The sequence below is a fragment of the Cyrtonyx montezumae genome, unplaced genomic scaffold (assembly GCF_038088225.1).
Source record: "Cyrtonyx montezumae isolate F1298 unplaced genomic scaffold, pur_monq_1.0 scaffold_7, whole genome shotgun sequence".
NCBI lineage: Eukaryota > Metazoa > Chordata > Aves > Galliformes > Odontophoridae > Cyrtonyx > Cyrtonyx montezumae.
In genome coordinates this window covers 361,617-380,208 of record NW_027072078.1, presented here as the reverse complement: position 1 = coordinate 380,208, position 18,592 = coordinate 361,617, and the positions used below count along the sequence as shown (strand labels likewise).

Genomic DNA, 18,592 nt, shown 5'->3' with positions numbered 1-18,592 from the left:
TACCGAGTATGCATGGAGCCCCCTGTCCAGTCACTACGGGATGCTTCTGCCAGGTTTTACCGGTGAGGCTTATTTCTGCCTCCAACACAGACAGTTCCTGAGAACCCCCAGTCACTCCAGAAATATGAATCAATTCTGTCCCTTTATAACTCGAGGGCATTAGAGTGCACTGTGCACCAGTGTCCACCAGTGCCTTATATCTTTGTGGCTCTAATGTGCCAGGCCATCTAATCCACACAGTCCAATACACTCTATTATCCCTTTCCCTCCCCTGGCTGAGGGCAGGGCCCCTCTATTGGTTACCTGCAGTGACGGGAGCAATTTCGTTGGTGGCTGATCTCTGCTGTAGTTCTCTCACCCGTGCTCGCAGTGCAGGAGTGGGTTTTTTATACCACTTCCTCATGTCCTCTCCGTTTTCTCGTAAGAAGCTCCACATGGCCACACGTGACATGGTGTTACTGCTGTCATTTGCTCGTGCAGAGAGGCGGTTGCCTTTGGTGGCCGAGACTTTCATCAGTTTGATCAATTGCTTCATCAGATTCTTTGCGTCATGCTCGTCATCATCAGGTGTTTCCAATACTGACACAGGTTCATCCCTATTCATCAGTAATGATAGTTCGTCCAGTATAGTTTTCTTTATCTCACCTACTTCTTCTGCTACTATAGCTGCAATGGAAGCACTTGATGGCGGAAACTGTTGTTCAAAGTTTTGGAGTGTAATAGTTAGTTCATAAACTGGGAGTCTTCTGTCCTGACCCTCGAATCTATGGAACATTGCTACCAGTGTACTTGTGTACCTCTCTGGTGCTGTTTTTGAGAGCTTACGATATACATCAGGTGTACACCTTACTCTATCAGGATCACGGTCCTGGTGTGGATTGTTAGGGATGAAATTGGGATCATACAGCATCTCTACTATGGCTGTTTCTCTCAAAAATTGGATGCCTTTCTCCGCGGTGTTCCATCTTTCCACCTTAGGCTCCAGATCATTTTTGTAAGGGTATCTATCCTTTACAGCCACTAGTACTCGTTCCCAGAGGGTAGCGACTCCATTCAGACATCTGCCAATTCCTCTGTCGATAGCTGGGTCTCGAGCATTGCTTCCCAGTTGGCGGGCATCGCTGCCATCTAGGGACACACTGCTGGCACCGCTGTCCCAACACCGCAGCAACCAGGTGACAATAGATTTACCTGAGCGCCGTACAAACTCTTTTCTTGAACCTTGTATTTCAGTCATCTTTAGGGGCCAACGAGTAGTGGTAACAGTGACTTCATCATCATCGCTGGCTTCTCCATGTCTCTCACTTTTCTTAGTGGCCTTTCTAGGTGGTGGTGGTGGTGGTGCTGAGGAGGGCCCCTCGCCTGGGTCTTCCTCTTCTTTCTCTGCTTCTTCTTCTTTCCGTTCTAGGCGTGAAGACGGCCGTGTCCATTTCTGGCCTTCCACAGGAGAAACCGACACTGATACCGGTGCTTCCTGTGACTGGTCAGGTCTAACTTCGAGGTTTTCATTTTTGCTTTGGACCTTGGTTTGGAAACCATTTCTCTCCAGAATATCAATTATAGCTCGATAAGCACAAGCCAGACTCCAAACAATACATTCCTTCTCAGATCGTCCTGAGTCACATGACTCCTTACCTAAACACTCACTGAATTTCTCAGGATCCCACAGGTGCTCAAGATCAAAATTGCATAACACCAGGGGTCCCCACGCTTCTAATTTCTTTCCTAATTTTTACCACCTTCCCTGCCATCAACACTCTCTGGTTTTGAGGAAAGCTTCCTCCACATGATATAAATTGCCAAGGAGCATTCAGAAATATAGATAACACAGTTGTCAGGCTGACATCCTGAATATAGGTAAAGACCTGAAAAGAGTAACTGGAAACCAATACAAATGCCTCATAATCTGTCACGTTAGCCAGGGTGTTTAGGCAGGAGGTATGTAACCACCTCAGCACACTAAAGTAGCTGTATGCACACATTACTCTGGTGCTGAACACGAGGAGCTTAAAAGTATGCCAGCATGCTATAAGGTACATGAAAAACCTTAGTCCACTTAGCACCAGATTTACAATGGAGTACAAATACTGCACTGCCTGCATTCTCCACCAATAATTGTCACGGTGTTATCCGTGACAGTGACCCAAGGGAAACCGAGAGGGGAGAGAGGAGAGAAAAAGAAACTGCGTTAGTGGCCACGCGGCCGCCCGAGCAGAGCCGTGCTCTGGGGGGGATGAGGGGGAAGCAGCGGGAAGAGATGGGTCTACAAGAAGACAACGGCACGATCTGAGAAGGAACGGTAACTTTACTAAATCTAATAAAATTGAACAATTGAGAGAGAGATAAAAATTTCCAAATCAAAAGCTGTGAGCTTACGTTAAGGAAAAAACTGCTGGGGAAGCACACGTGCTGAACCTCCATGGCAGCCCAGAGGAACTCGCCCAGGCAGAGTGCCGCCTGGCATCCGGTGTCTGTTGTCTGGTGCGGAGCTCTGCCCCTCTGCTGCTCCCACAGCATTAACTCCTTAACTGCTGCATGATGCTCTGATGTGGAATACCGGCATCAAAACCACAAAACCACAACATTCCACCCCTTATTCCACATCATCACATCATGCTTAACCCACATCGTCCTTCTAACAAAGCTGAGGAAGTATGGAATAGATGAGTGGATGGTGAGGTGGGTTGAGAACTGGCTGACTGGCAGAGCTCAGAGGGTTGTGATCGGCAGCACAGAGTGCAGTGTGAAGCCTGCTTTTAGCAGTGGTGCTCAGGGGTTGGTGCTGGGTCTGGTCCTGTTCAACATCCTCATCAGTGACCTTGATGAGGGGATAGAGTCCACCCTCAGCAATTTGCTGATGAACCAAAGCTCGAAGGAACGGCTGACACGCTGGACTCCATGACCTCCGGAGGTCCCTTCCAACCCCTGCAGTTCTGTGAATCTGCACCGAAGGGCATCATATGGGCTTTACTGGTGAATTCTTCCTCGGGAATAGCAGAACTTTTATTCTTCCTTTCCTCTCATTCCCTGCTCATCTCTCAGTTGCCTGGAGATTTTCTTCTCTTGGATGAGTTTCTGCTCCCTTTGTCTTTTCCCTTTCAGCAATTTCAGACTCTGTTCGTTCCTAATTGACATTCAGAATCGGTCGTGTCTGCAGGGCAATGGCTTGGGCTGTGTCCAAGTTTGCAGGAGTAAAAAAGGAACATCATAATACCCCACAAAGTTCAGTAAAGTTCATAGGGTTTATAGGAAAAACAGAGACTGAATGCACTTGAGGATTTGACCTTGATGTGCTCCGACTGGTCTATTTATTACCCCTTCCCTATACTCCCATCTTTAGGAAACTCGGCCTAAAATCTTTGCTTTTCTCACCCTCATAGAAAGTCCCCTGGCACTGCCCTGCGGTGCAGTGGAGCTGTGATGCCCTGCCCCAGGCAGCAGCTGTGGCAGCAGAAGGCCCTTGCCCCGCCTGCAGGAGCTGCTCCTGTAGTGGCAGCCGTACGAGCTCCTTGAGTGCCAGGCGGCCGGCCCAGCTCAGCAGCAGAGGCCCAGCCCAAGGCCACCTTTGCTCTGTCCCCCCTCCACCAGCTCCTGCATGTGTCCCTGAGGCTGCAGGGCTCACTGCTCCCCAAAGGCAGCAGGGCCCCTCCTGGGGAATGCGTGTTGAAGCAGGCTGAAGGAATCACCCAGTGGCCCTATCCAACACCACGCGGGCTGATTTTGTCAGTGTCATGGTTTATGATTTTTGGTACTGGTATTCCACATCATAACATCATGTAGTGCATTTAGAGTTTAAGACTTAATGCTCCAGCTCCGTGGATCATCGATTGTTCCAGGTATACCTGTCTCAGAAGAGAAGAAGAACTACATTCCCCAGAGGACTTTGCGATGCTTTACGTTCTTACATGTTTACACTCAGAGGGAAAGATAAAAACTGTCTGCGGTCACGGGACACTCTCTTTCCTTGGGGATCGACTCAGCAGTGGGTGCTCGCTGCCGTCCGCCTTCAGCGTTAGCGTAAGGCCTTCGGTTTATCGGACACTCTCTCTTGCTCATTTGCACCCCACAGAGCCACAGGAGCTGGGATTCCTTTGCCTTAGCTCAGGATCTACAAAATAGGTGTGCCTTCCTCCTCTGAGCTTCCATGTGAATTCATGGGCTGCTGTGAAGAATGTTAACTCAGTCCCTGACAGACCCCGTGCAACTGTGCTTTGTCAGAGGAACTGCAGTGACCTGGCCTGGTTGGCAGAAGGCAGGAAAGGACAGACGATGATGTGGAAAATAAGTTGGAAGGGGAAAAAACGAAATGTCAGATTGTTTTAAGGGAACAAATGGCCATTAATACGGAACAGCTCTAGGTCAGGAGAAAGGACAGAGCAATGTGATCTAACTGTGCATGTCATCCCTGCTCAGAGCAGACCATGATGCAAGAGACCTCCAGAGATCCTTTGTCACCCAAAGCCCTGTCAAGATTTAACAGTGGATTTGGGAGAACTGGACAACACTGCATGTTGAGGTGTGGCTGACCTTTGCAATCCCTGGCTGCCCTCTCCTCAGGACAGCACAGTGAACGCACTCTTTGTGAAAAACTGACTCATCTACACAGGCTACAAGACTCCATTGAGATTGTGGTACCGAAGAAAATTCTTCGGAATAATGAGGGTTTGAAGAGGCCTCTGGAGACGGCCTGGTCTTCCCAGCACAGTCAGGAGGCTGTAGGCCATCCTTGACACAAGCTGCTCCTGGCCTGCTTGCTGCCCAGCAGGACCCCCACGGTCCTTCTCACTTCCTCACTCAAACCCCAACCTGCACCGGTGCAGGGGATTCTTGCTCACTGTGGGCAAGATTTACATTTCTCCCTGTGTCCCATCATGAGGTTTCTCCACCCTGTTTTGGTCTTCGTGGGCGGCAGAGCACACTTCTCCCACTTGTCCCACATCTCCCACATCTGCACCTTGCTGAGGGTGCACTGCAGCCCGTTTTCCAGGTAGCCAGTGAAGAGATTAAAGAGCAAAGGACCCACTGAAATTCCCTGCCATGCCTATTGAGGAGGTCCAGCTGGACCTTGTGCTGTAGTTACAACCTCATGATGGGACACAAGGAGAAATGTAAGTCTTGCTCACAGTGAGCAAGAATCACCTGCACCGGTGCAGGTTGGGGTTTGAGGGAGGAAGTGAGAAGGACTCATGTTCAGCTGAGCATCAGCCAGTGCCCCCAGGTCCCTTTCTTATCACGGTCATCCAGCCACTCATCCCCAAGCCTAAAGCGCTGCAAGGGGTTATCGTGGCCAAAGTGCAGCACCCGGCACTTGGCCTTGCTGGACTTCATCCCATGTAGCTCAACCCAGCGATCCAGCTTGTCTAGATCCCTCTGGAGGGTCTCCCTGCCCTCAGGCAGATTGACACCACCTCCCAGCTTGGTGTCATATGCAAACTGACTGAGGGTACGCTCAATGTCCTCATCCAGGTCATCAATATTAAACAAGATGGGCCTCAGTACCAACCCTTGGGGGACACCACTCTTAACGGGTCGCCAGCTGGACTTAACTCCATTAACCACTACCTGCTGGGCACAGACCTCTAGCCAGTTCCTTACCCAAAGAAGGGTATACCTGTCCAGGCCACGGGCTGCCCGTTTCCCCAGGAGAATACTTTGAGAGACCATGTCAAAGGCTTTGCTGAAGTCCAGGTAGACTACATCAACAGCCTTTCCCTCATCCACCAGACTGGTCACCCAGTCGTAAAAGGAGATGAGGTTGGAAAAGCATGACCTGCCTTTCATGAACCCGTGCTGGCTGGGCCTGATCCCCCGGATGCCACGCACATGCCATGTGATCTCACCCAAGATTATTTGCTCCATAACTTTCCTTGGCACCGAGGTCAGGCGGACAGGCCCGTAGTTTCCCGAATCCTCCTTACGGCACTTCCTGCAAATGGGAGTCACATCCGCAAAGATGAGTGGGGCTTCTGTGGGGTGGAGGAGAGTTCTGCGGCCAGGAGGAAGGGTGAAAAGGGGGGAAGCTGGGGTGCTGTAGGGGGCTTCTATGGGTTGGAACGGAAGCCTGGGTGTCACGGTGTTGTCCGTGACAGTGACCCAAGGGAAACCGAGAAGGGAGAGGGGAGAGAAAAAGAAACTGCGTCAGTGGCCGCGCGGCCGCCCGAGCAGAGCCGCGCTCCGGGAGGGGGAGGGGAAAACGGCGGGAAGAGATGGGTCTACAAAAAAAAAGCAACGGCACGATCTGAGAAGGAACGGTAACTTTACTAAATCTAATAAAATTGAACAATTGAAAAAGAGAGAGAAAAATTTCCAAACCAAAAGCTATGAGCTTACGCTAAGGAGGACCCGCAGGGGAAGCACACGTGCTGAACCTCCACGGCAGCCCAGAGCAACGCGCCCAGACCGAGCGCCGCCTGCATCCGGTGCGGAGCTCCGCCCCTCCCCTCTGCTGCTCCCCCAGCATTAACTCCTTCACTGCTGCGTGATGCTCTGATGTGGAATACCGGCATCAAAACCACAAAACCACAACATTCCACCCCTTATTCCACATCATCACATCATGCTTAACACACATCTATACATAACCAAACAGTAATAACATGAGTTACATAGAAACATATATATATATATATACATACATACACACGTAATTACAGACTGCATTCCCCCAGCATCAAATTCCCTTGTGGGACACACTGGACGTCCCCATTTTTATCCATTACCCACCAGGTGCACCCAGGTCCCTGCGCAAAAACGGTTCCACGGAGGGGTTTGCCCTTTCCAGAGGCTGGAAGGACCCACACCGCTTTTCCCAACATGCTCCTCACATGTACCACAGGGACCTTATCTCCCTCTATGGTCTGTAGGGAGCCGGACTGTGTAGGACCCTCTCGGTTGACTGATCCCCTAGTGTTGACCAGCCAGGTGGCTTCTGCCAGATGCTTCTCCCAGTGCTTGAATGTCCCACCACCCATTGCTCTCAACGTGGTTTTTAACAACCCGTTGTAGCGCTCGATCTTACCAGCAGCTGGTGCATGGTAGGGGATATGGTAGATCCATTCAATGCCGTGTTCTTTGGCCCAGATATCCACAAGAGAATTTTTGAAATGAGTCCCATTATCGGACTCAATTCTCTCTGGAGTGCCATGTCTCCATAGGACTTGTCTCTCGAGCCCTAAGATGGTGTTTCGGGCGGTAGCATGGGGTACTGCGTATGTCTCAAGCCACCCAGTGGTCGCCTCCACCATGGTGAGCACGTAACGCTTACCATCGCGAGTTCGTGGCAAGGTGATATAATCAACCTGCCACGCCTCCCCATATTTATACTTTTCCCATCGCCCTTCCTGCCAGAGGGGTTTCATCCTCTTGGCCTGTTTAATTATGGCACATGTGTCACAGTCATGGATAACCTGTGCAACGGCATCCATAGTTAAGTCCACCCCTCGGTCTCTAGCCCACTTATAGGTCGCATCCCTTCCTTGATGGCCAGAGGTCTCATGGGCCCACCGAGCTAAAAACAGCTCTCCTTTGTTCTGCCAGTCCAAATCGATCTGAGACACCTCAATTCTGGCAGCTCGATCTACCTGATGGTTATTTTTCTGCTCTTCAGTAGCTTGATTCTTGGGCACATGAGCATCTACATGGCGCACCTTTACACCCAACCTTTTTGTTCGGGCAGCAATGTCTTTCCACAGTTCAGCAGCCCAAATAGGTTTACCCTTCCGTTGCCAGTTGTCCTGTTCCCACTGCTGCAACCAACCCCATAAAGCATTTGCCACCATCCAAGAGTCAGTATAAAGATATAGCACGGGCCACCTCTCCCGTTCAGCCACATCTAAGGCCAGCTGGACAGCCTTTACCTCCGCAAATTGGCTTGACTCTCCTTCTCCTTCAGTGGCCTCTGCAACTCGTCGTGTGGGGCTCCACACAGCAGCCTTCCATCTGCGATGCTTCCCAACAATACGACACGATCCATCAGTGAAGAGGGCATACGTCTTTTCATTCTCTAGTAGTTCGTTATATGGTGGGGCCTCTTTAGCACGTGGTATCTCCTCTGATGGGGATGTTCCAAATTTCTTGCCTTCAGGCCAGTCCATGATCACCTCCAGGATTCCTGGACGGTTGAGGTTCCCCATCCGAGCTCGCTGTGTAATCAGCGCAATCCACTTACTCCAGGTGGCATCGGTAGCATGATGGGTGGGGGGAACCTTTCCTTTGAACATCCAATTCAGCACTGGCAGTCGAGGTGCCAGGAGGAGCTGTGTCTCAGTACCAATTACTTCAGAGGCAGCCCGAACCCCCTCGTATGCGGCCAAAATCTCCTTCTCAGTTGGAGTGTAGCACTCCTCTGAACCCCTGTACGCTCTGCTCCAAAATCCAAGGGGTCGGCCTCGGGTCTCCCCAGAGGCTCTTTGCCACAGACTCCAAGTGGGACCTTTCTCTCCAGCAGCAGTGTAGAGGATGTTTTTCACATCCTGTCCCAACCGAACTGGCCCCAGGGCCACAGCACGGGCTATCTCTTGCTTGATTTGCTCAAAGGCCTGCTGCTGTTCAGGACCCCATGCAAAATTATTCTTTTTCCGAGTCACTTGATAGAGGGGGCTTACTATGAGGCTGTAGTTTGGGATGTGCATCCTCCAAAAACCTACTACACCCAGAAAAGACTGTGTCTCTTTCTTGCTAGTGGGTGGTGACATACTGGTGATTTTGTCAATCACATCTCCTGGAATGTGACGACGTCCATCTTGCCATTTTACTCCTAGGAATTGAATTTCTTGGGCAGGTCCCTTCACTTTGTTCCGTTTAATAGCAAAACCAGCACCCAGAAGAATTTGGATTATTTGCTCTCCTTTTTTAAAAACTTCCTCTGCTGTATCACCCCACACAACAATGTCATCGATATACTGGAGGTGCTCAGGTGCCCCACCCTGTTCCAGTGTGGTTTGAATCAGCCCATGGCAAATGGTTGGGCTGTGTTTCCACCCCTGGGGCAAACGGTTCCAGGTGTACTGAACGCCCCTCCAGGTGAAAGCAAACTGTGGTCTGCACTCTGTGGCCAAAGGAATAGAAAAGAATGCATTGGCAATGTCTATAGTGGCATACCACTTGGCTGCTTTTGACTCCAGTTCATACTGCAGCTCCAACATATCTGGCACAGCAGCACTCAGTGGGGGTGTGACTTCATTCAGGCCACGGTAATCTACCGTCAGCCTCCATTCTCCACTGGCTTTACGCACCGGCCATATGGGGCTGTTAAAAGGTGAGTGAGTCTTGCTGATCACTCCCTGGCTCTCTAGCTGACGGATCAAGTTATGAATGGGGAGCAAGGAGTCCCTGTTGGTGCGGTACTGCCGTCTGTGCACTGTTTTTGTAGCGATAGGTACCTGCTGCTCTTTCACTTTCAGTACCCCCACAACAGACGGATCTTCTGACAGGCCAGGTAAAACAGACAGCTGCTGAATGTTGTCTGCATCTACAGCAGCTATTCCAAAAGCCCATCGGTACCCCTTGGGATCCTTGAAATGTCCCCTTCTGAGATAGTCAATACCGAGTATGCATGGAGCCCCCTGTCCAGTCACTATGGGATGCTTCTGCCAGGTTTTACCGGTGAGGCTTATTTCTGCCTCCAACACAGACAGTTCCTGAGAACCCCCAGTCACTCCAGAAATATGAATCAATTCTGTCCCTTTATAACTCGAGGGCATCAGAGTGCACTGTGCACCAGTGTCCACCAGTGCCTTATATCTTTGTGGCTCTAATGTGCCAGGCCATCTAATCCACACAGTCCAATACACTCTATTATCCCTCTCCCTCCCCTGGCTGAGGGCAGGGCCCCTCTATTGGTTACCTGCAGTGACGGGAGCAATTTCATTGGTGGCTGATCTCTGCTGTAGTTCTCTCACACGTGCTCGCAGTACAGGAGTGGGTTTTTTATGCCACTTCCTCATGTCCTCTCCATTTTCTCGTAAGAAGCTCCACATGGCCACACGTGACATGATGTTACTGCCGTCATTTGCTCGTGCAGAGGGGCGGTTGCCTTTGGTTGCCGAGACTTTCAACAGTTTGATAAATTGCTTCATCAGATTCTTTGCGTCATGCTCGTCTTCATCAGGTGTTTCCAATACTGACACAGGTTCATCCCTATTCATCAGTAATGACAGTTCGTCCAGTATAGTTTTCTTTATCTCACCTACTTCTTCGGCTACTATAGCTGCAATGGAAGCACGTGATGGTGGAAACTGCTGTTCAAAGTTTTGGAGTGTAATAGTCAATTCATAAACTGGGAGTCTTCTGTCTTGACCCTCGAATCTATGGAACATTGCTACCAGTGTACTTGCGTACCTCTCTGGTGCTGTTTTTGAGAGCTTGCGATATACATCAGGTGTGCACCTTACTCTATCAGGATCACGGTCCTGGTGTGGATTGTTAGGGACGAAATTGGGATCATACAGCATCTCTACTACGGCTGTTTCTCTCAAAAATTGGATGCCTTTCTCCACGGTGTTCCATCTTTCCACCTTAGGCTCCAGATCATCTTTGTAAGGGTATCTATCCTTTACAGCCACTAGGACTCGTTCCCAGAGGGTAGCGACTCCATTCAGACATCTGCCAATTCCTCTGTCGATAGCTGGGTCTCGGGCAATGCTTGCCAGTTGGCGGGCTTCGCTGCCATCTAGGGACACGCTGCTGGCACCGCTGTCCCAACACCGCAGCAACCAGGTGACAATAGATTCACCCGAGCGCCGTACAAACTCCTTTCTTGAACCTTGTATTTCAGTCATCTTTAGGGGCCGACGAGTAGTGGTAACAGTGACTCCATCATCATCGCTGTCTTCTCCATGTCTCTCACTTTTCTTAGTGGCCTTTTTAGGTGGTGGTGGTGGTGGTGGTGCTGAGGAGGGCCCCTCGCCTGGATCTTCCTTTTTTTTCTCTGCTTCTTCTTCTTTCCGTTCCAGGCGCGAGGACGGCCGTGTCCATTTCTGGCCTTCCACAGGGGCAACCGACACTGATACCGGTGCTTCCTGTGATTGGTCAGGTCTAACTTGGAGGTTTTCATTTTTGCTTTGGACCTTGGTTTGGAAACCATTTCTCTCCAGAATATCAATTATGGCTCGATAAGCACAAGCCAGACCCCAAACAATACATTCCTTCTCAGACCGTCCTGAGTCACATGACTCCTTACCTAAACACTCACTGAATTTCTCAGGATCCCACAGGTGCTCAAGATCAAAATTGCATAACACCGGGGGTCCCCACGCTTCTAATTTCTTTCCTAATTTTTTCCACCTTCCCTGCCATTCAACACTCTCTGGTTTTGAGGAAGGCTTCCTCCACATGATATAAATTGCCAAGAGAGCATTCAGGAAAATAGATAACACAGTTGTCAGGTTGACATCCTGAATATAGGTAAAGACCTGAAAAGAGTAACTGGAAACCATTCCAAATGCCGCATAATCTGTCACGTTTGCCAGGGTGTTTAGGCAGGAGGCATGTAACCCCCTCAGCACACTAAAGTAGCTGTATATCCACATTACTCCGGTGCTGAACGCGAGGAGCTTAAAAAGACGCCAGCATGCTATAAGGTACATGAAAAACCTTAGTCCACTCTGCACCAGATTTACAATGGAGTGCCAATACTGCACTGCCCGCATCCTCCACCAATAATTGTCACGGTGTTGTCCGTGACAGTGACCCAAGGGAAACCGAGAAGGGAGAGGGGAGAGAAAAAGAAACTGCGTCAGTGGCCGCGCGGCCGCCCGAGCAGAGCCGCGCTCCGGGAGAGGGAGGGGAAAACGGCGGGAAGAGATGGGTCTACAAAAAAAAAGCAACGGCACGATCTGAGAAGGAACGGTAACTTTACTAAATCTAATAAAATTGAACAATTGAAAAAGAGAGAGAAAAATTTCCAAACCAAAAGCTATGAGCTTACGCTAAGGAGGACCCGCAGGGGAAGCACACGTGCTGAACCTCCACGGCAGCCCAGAGCAACGCGCCCAGACCGAGCGCCGCCTGCATCCCGTGCGGAGCTCCGCCCCTCCCCTCTGCTGCTCCCCCAGCATTAACTCTTTCACTGCTGCGTGATGCTCTGATGTGGAATACCGGCATCAAAACCACAAAACCACAACACTGGGGGAAGAGAGAGAGGGTTGTGGGGGATAACTTGAGGTGTTGTGAATGGTGAAAATGGGGAATGGGGCTTCTGCTGGGGGGGTGTTGGTGTTTGTGTCGGTGGTTTATGGGCAGGTTTGGCCCTGTTCTGTGACTAATGGGGCAGGGAACCCACGGCCCCACAGCCCAGCAATGGGGAAAGGGGAAAAGGGAGAGGGTAGGCAGATGGACCTAAAAACAACACATTGGCAGAGATCTGAGGAGGAAAACTAATTCATTAAATAAGATTTTAGGAAGCAAAATAAGGCAATATATTACAGTAGAATTGGAATTGAAGCTTATAAACCAAATCAAAGGAGGTAGTGACTGAAACCAAAGGCCTTCCTCTAAAGCTGAAGGTGAGATGGTGAGAGAGCTCCCAGTGCCGATGAGCAGCACAAAGAAGTCTTGGAACTTGCGTGCAGTTTTATCTTTCCCTCTGCGTTTCTCTTTACTTCAGGGGATCCTGCCCACAATGTCACTGTGAAATGTCTCATCCCACTTGGAATGCTGTGAGGAAAGTGAATCTCTGGGGTTCCCAAATAGAGCACTCCCTGCTCGACAGTGTCGTGGGAGCGATGGAGTCACAGCAGTGACATAGAGGAGCAGTGCCAGGCAATTGATGGAGCATTCTAACAAGTAATCAACAACTGCCAGGCAAAACTGAGCAGCTTCCTAACAACAGCACATCAGTGTTATAGGTAGAGTACTTTGGAGCTGTTGCTCTTTCCCTGTCAACCGAGTGAAGAGAAATTCAGGCAATGGCTCCTGAAGAAAAACGAGAGGAAAGACAAGAAGAGAGAAAACCAAGAGGCGTCAGCACTCCCACTCGGGGCGGGCAGCGGGCTGCTGTGCCAGCGCCATCACGGGCCATGGCCAGCACTGGCCATGAAGTCACTGTGTCACCGTGGCAATGTTTGTGACACAGCCACCCAGGAGGGGCATAAAGGCAGTGCACGGTGGTGGGTCCCACATCCTGAAGGAGCATCGGCAGCGAGCAGATGCCTCTGAAAGGGATGAGGTCCGGCATGGCTGGCGCCAACAGGGAGCAAACTGCTGGCACAGAGCGAGTTGCCGTCTGGAATGCGGTGGCTGCCTGTGTACAAGAGCAGCTCCTGGTGCAGAAGGTGTGTTGGCTGTCGGGTTCCTCCTCTGTCTGTCCAGCTCAGCCTGGACTTCCCTCTGACTCTTCCCCTCCACAGAGAGCAGGAAACTCACCCCACATTTCCCAACTGCTCATCCCATGGGTTTCCTACAAATGCAGTACCGCTTGTGATAGGCAAGGACATATATCGGGAATGATCCCGGTCCCTAGAAACATCTGGATCCCATCAGGCTGCTTCTGCCCTGACTGCTGTGCTGCATTTGGCAGGGCAAGGGGAGGGACTGTGCAGCTCCTTCCCAAAGCCATTCCCGCTGCCCCGGCTCATGCCTCTGAACAGCGGGCGAAGGCTCCTGAGCTCTGTCCCTACGTTGGACCACCTCCAGCTCTTCCTCTAGCTGGCTCATAGCCCTTCAGCCCTTCCTTTCTCTTCTACTTGCAGGGGGTCTGGATTCCCAGATTCGGCTGTTTTGACATCATCTCCGAAAGCATCAAGACGGAGGAAGGGACCGTGACTCTGTGCTGGCCTGTGTTCCACCTGGCTAAAAACCTCATAGCCAAGCACCACCTCAAGCCCAAAAAGGAATCCCTGCCAGGTAGGAGGGGGAATTAAACCCTTGCTGGCTTCATGGACAGGGCAAACAGGGCCATGACCTCTGTTCTCAGAAGCAAAGCCTGGTCTCCAAGGAGCCCGTGCAAATATGGGGCCATTCTGGGTGATGTCAGCAATAAGCAGCTCTAGGGAAGCACCTGTGGAAGAGCAACTGTATGATCAAACTGTCCCTTGCATTTTTCAGCCCATAAGGATGTGGAGCCCCTGAAGTACAGTGAGGTGGCCACAGTTGCCTCTGTGACACTGCAGAGAGGGAGGACCTGTGTCCAAAGCACCGTGTCCCTGCTTTCCAGCTGTCTGCAGAACGGGAAGAAGGTTGCCTTTGTCGTGAAGGGCATCGGACTGCTCTTCATTGACGGGCTGACTTTTGAAATGAAGTTCTACGATGACTTTGTTGAGAAGTTATCTGGGAAAGAGGCATTCAGAAAAGCTGTTTCCAAGGTGAGCTTTTGGTTTCTCTGTGGCCCGGGCAGTGCCATGACCCTTGCTGTGCCCGCACGGGGCCCAGCAAAACCTGGCCAGCTGCTCGGGTCGTGCAAGTGCTGTGGTGCTGTCAGCTCTCCCTGCCTTGGGCTCCTCCAGTACTCTGTAGTGCCTCAGCTGTGACAAGGACGTCCCACATCCTCCCTGTTCCTCCCCTGCAGGCCCCCTGGCTGCTGGACATGCTGATATCCCGCTTGACACCTCCGGCCTCCCTGACTCCCTCTTGCTGGCTCATCGTCTTACCCAAGTGAGTATGTTGGTGGCTGCAGCCGCTGCTTGATGCAGCTGCTCTGTTCTCATTCCGTAGCAATTGTTTCTTGTGTCCGTGGGTGTCCTGCCCATGAGGGTATTTCATAGAATCATGGAATCATTTGAGTTGGAAGGAAGCCTGAAAGGGCACCTAGTCCTACTCCCCTGCAAGGAATGGGGACACCCACTGCCAGATGAGGTTGCTCTGAGCCCTGCCCAGCCTGTCTGTGAACAGCTGTCGGGGCACCCACCACCTCTCTGGGCACAATGATCTGGCGCCTCACTGCCCTTCTGTCAAAAACTTCTTCCTTGGTGTCTTGGTTCCTCCACATGATATAAATTGCCAAGGAGCATTCAGAAATATAGATAACACAGTTGCCAGGCTGACATCCTGAATATAGGTAAAGACCTGAAAAGAGTAACTGGAAACCAATACAAATGCCTCATAATCTGTCACGTTAAGCCATGGTGTTTAGGCAGGAGGTATGTAACCCCCTCAGCACACTAAAGTAGCTGTATGCACACATTACTCTGGTGCTGAACATGAGGAGCTTAAAAAGATGCCAGCATGCTATAAGGTACATGAAAAACCTTAGTCCACTTAGCACCAGATTTACAATAGAGTACAAATACTGCACTGCCTGCATTCTCCACCAATAATTGTCATGGTGTTATCCGTGACAGTGACCCAAGGAAAACCGAGAAGGGAGAGAGGAGAGAAAAAGAAACTGCATCAGTGGCCACGCAGCCACCCAAGCAGAGCCGCGCTCCGGGGGGCAGGGGGAAACAGTGGGAAGAGATGGGTCTACAAGAAGACAACGGCACGATCTGAGAAGGAACGGTAACTTTACTAAATCTAATAAAATTGAACAATTGAGAGAGAGATAAAAATTTCCAAACCAAAAGCTGTGAGCTTATGTTAAGGAGAAAACTGCAGGGGAAGCAGACGTGCTGAACCTCCATGGCAGCCCAGAGGAACTCGCCCAGGCAGAGCGCTGCCTGGCATCCGGTGTCCCCTGCAGAGCTCTGCCCCTCTGCTGCTCCCAGCAGCATTAACTCCTTAACTGCTGCATGATGCTCTGATGTGGAATACCGGCATCAAAACCACAAAACCACAACAGTTGTGATCGGCAGCACAGAGTCCAGTTGGAGGCCTGCATTTAGCAGTGCTGCTCAGGGGTTGGTGCTGGGTCTGGTCCTGTTCAACATCCTCATCAGTGTCCTTGATGAGGGGATAGAGTCCACCCTCAGCAATTTGCTGATGAACCAAAGCTCGAAGGAACAGCTGACATGCTGGACTCCATGACCTCTGTTGGTCCCTTCCAACCCCTGCAGTTCTGTGAATCTGCACCGAAGGGCATCATATGGGCTTTACTGGTGAATTCTTCTTCACACGGGGGGATCCGGGTGGGACCACTCCAGAACAGGATATTATAGTGACCTGCCAGGACCTGGGGAGGGGCCAACAATAAAACTGGGGAGTCAGTCTGAATCAGTGTGCAGTCAGTGTGCATTGGTGTGCACCCAGTGCATGTCAGTGTGCAGTCAGTGTGTGCTGATGTACCGACTGTGTTTGTCACTCCCAATGCAGTTATGTGCACATGGGGACACGGCATGCCCCAGCACATCGCTGCTCGTCTGTCACAGCTGTGCTCCAGCACCCAAATGCTCTGCAAAGCCACTTGTGCTCCTCCTGCTATCAGCAGGCAGCGCTGGCAGCCAGGTGCTTGTCCTGATCCTCAGGGGTCCCGCCCCTTCCCGGACCCCCTCGCACAACCCCCCGTGGTGGCACAGCCCATGGAACCAATGGTTCTGTGACGTCAGCGTCAACACCAGGCACACTGTGGCTGAAGTCGACAGTGATGAAGCCAGGCGCGATGTGCTGCCCCTCTCCTCCAGGAGTGATGGTGCTGCTGCTGCTCCTTTTCCTCATGCCGCTGGCTGCGTGCCGGCCCATGCACCACACCTCGGGTGTCTGCGAGTGAGTGGCCCCCTGACAGCAGCTCACGTGCAGCGTGAGTGGGGCGAGGGAGCAGCCGGCAGTGGCACTCACCGTCTTTCTCATTGTAACACTTGCGTGCTCCGGCCCATGGCCTCTTGGACTGGGGGAACACGCATCATGGGTGGCACGGATGCCTAGCGTGGGGCCTGGCTGTGTATTGTCAGCCTCCCCTGCCTTACTGCAAGCTCCAGACTTTGAGCACACAGGACTAAATCCCACGAATACCACACCTGTGCTCTGTCCTTCACAAGACAGAAGCGTTACAAAAGCAAATGGCAATGATCCCTGCCCATGTGACCGGGGGCAATACACATCAGCCAGGAGCCCGAGAAGTTTCTTGCTACCACCAGAAGCAGCTGTGGACCCCATCCAACAGCCCATTTCCAGCTGAGGCCAATTCCTGATGCTTCAGAGGAAGACGGAAGAACAAACAAACCCAGAGGCCACGTTATGCATGAAAGGAGGAGAAAAAAAAAACCTTTCATGGCCCTGAAGAAGCCTGGAGAAAACAGATGAGACGTAGGGTTGAAAGCAGGCTTTGAGGAGACCATTCCATCAGAAAGAAAAACCATCATATAAAAGACAAATGAGAGAAAAGGTAACTCTAAGCACACCTAAGGAAAAAGGATAGCATTCTAAGGCCTCTGGAATCAATAACAAAACTCACCCACCTTATTTCAGGCCAAGATTTTTAACTCCACGGATCTACGTTTATTTCTAAATAAGAAATCTGTAGCTCAGGATATGTCGTCTTAGGATAAATGAAAGGTGCTAGTCTGTCCCTGTCACTGTGTAATACTAAACGATGAAATGCAGACTGAGCTTGGAAACGGCATATGGCAGACATCCTTAAAAGTTCATTCAAAATACATTGAAAGAATAATATTTTCCAAATCAGTCAGCAAGATCCTCGCCACTGTTCCTGGCAAGAAAACCAGCTCCATCCAGGGATGAAGGATGAACACTGACCTCATGCTTGAAGCCACACAAGCCCATCATCTCCGATTCCTTTGGGATGCAGCAGGACCAGGCTTTCTGCAGCCCTGGCACAGCTCCTCATCGTGCAGCACTGCCCTCCCATGGGCGCTGGGACTTTGTTCCGCCCACCTACAGAAGTTCTTCCCCAGCTTGACTTCACTCCCAGTGCTTTTAACCTGTAGGGGAAAAGTAACAAACAAAACCACCTCAAATTCAGATATTTATAAACAAACAAGCAAACAAGAACCACATCAGCAGGTAAGATTGCCATCCAAGTAGGTAAGATTGCCATCCAGTTTTCAAAGCTGTTGCTGTTCGTGCCGTCAGAGCACGTTAATAAAAATCTGCCCCAAACTTTGGGGAGCTGCTTAAGATGTTTGCTTCTTGAAAGCTCTTGTAAGATTATTACATTTTTCTTTTTTTAAACGCACACTTCAGAGTACTGCAGATCTCCAGGAGTGTACAAGGAATGGATTGCTTTATAAGCTTTAATACAATTATGGAAAATGTTGGAAATACCTACTATACATTTCCTGTATGCTGGGACTGTTATGTCTCTCCATCCCGAGCGCCGTGCTACCGCCTCCTTGGCCTTGTTGGACCTCATCCCATGTAGCTCAACCCAGCGATCCAGCTTGTCTAGATCCCTCTGGAGGGTCTCCCTGCCCTCAGGCAGATTGACACCACCTCCCAGCTTGGTGTCATATGCAAACTGACTGAGGGTACGCTCAATGTCCTCATCCAGGTCATCAATATTAAACAAGATGGGCCTCAGTACCAACCCTTGGGGGACACCACTCTTAACGGGTCGCCAGCTGGACTTAACTCCATTAACCACTACCTGCTGGGCACAGACCTCTAGCCAGTTCCTTACCCAAAGAAGGGTATACCTGTCCAGGCCACGGGCTGCCCGTTTCCCCAGGAGAATACTTTGAGAGACCATGTCAAAGGCTTTGCTGAAGTCCAGGTAGACTACATCAACAGCCTTTCCCTCATCCACCAGACTGGTCACCCAGTCGTA

At 50.8% G+C, this 18,592-nt stretch overlaps 1 protein-coding gene across 1 annotated transcript; it reads left to right on the top strand.

Moving 5' to 3' along the window:
* The first annotated feature begins 13,172 nt into the window (after positions 1-13,172).
* LOC136057876 (coiled-coil domain-containing protein 81-like) lies at positions 13,173-14,593 on the top strand. Its single transcript, XM_065750920.1, has 4 exons — positions 13,173-13,271; positions 13,689-13,842; positions 14,044-14,300; positions 14,504-14,593. Exons 1-4 carry the CDS (start codon positions 13,173-13,175, stop codon positions 14,591-14,593), a joined length of 600 nt encoding a protein of 199 aa, XP_065606992.1.
* Positions 14,594-18,592: the final 3,999 nt, after the last annotated feature.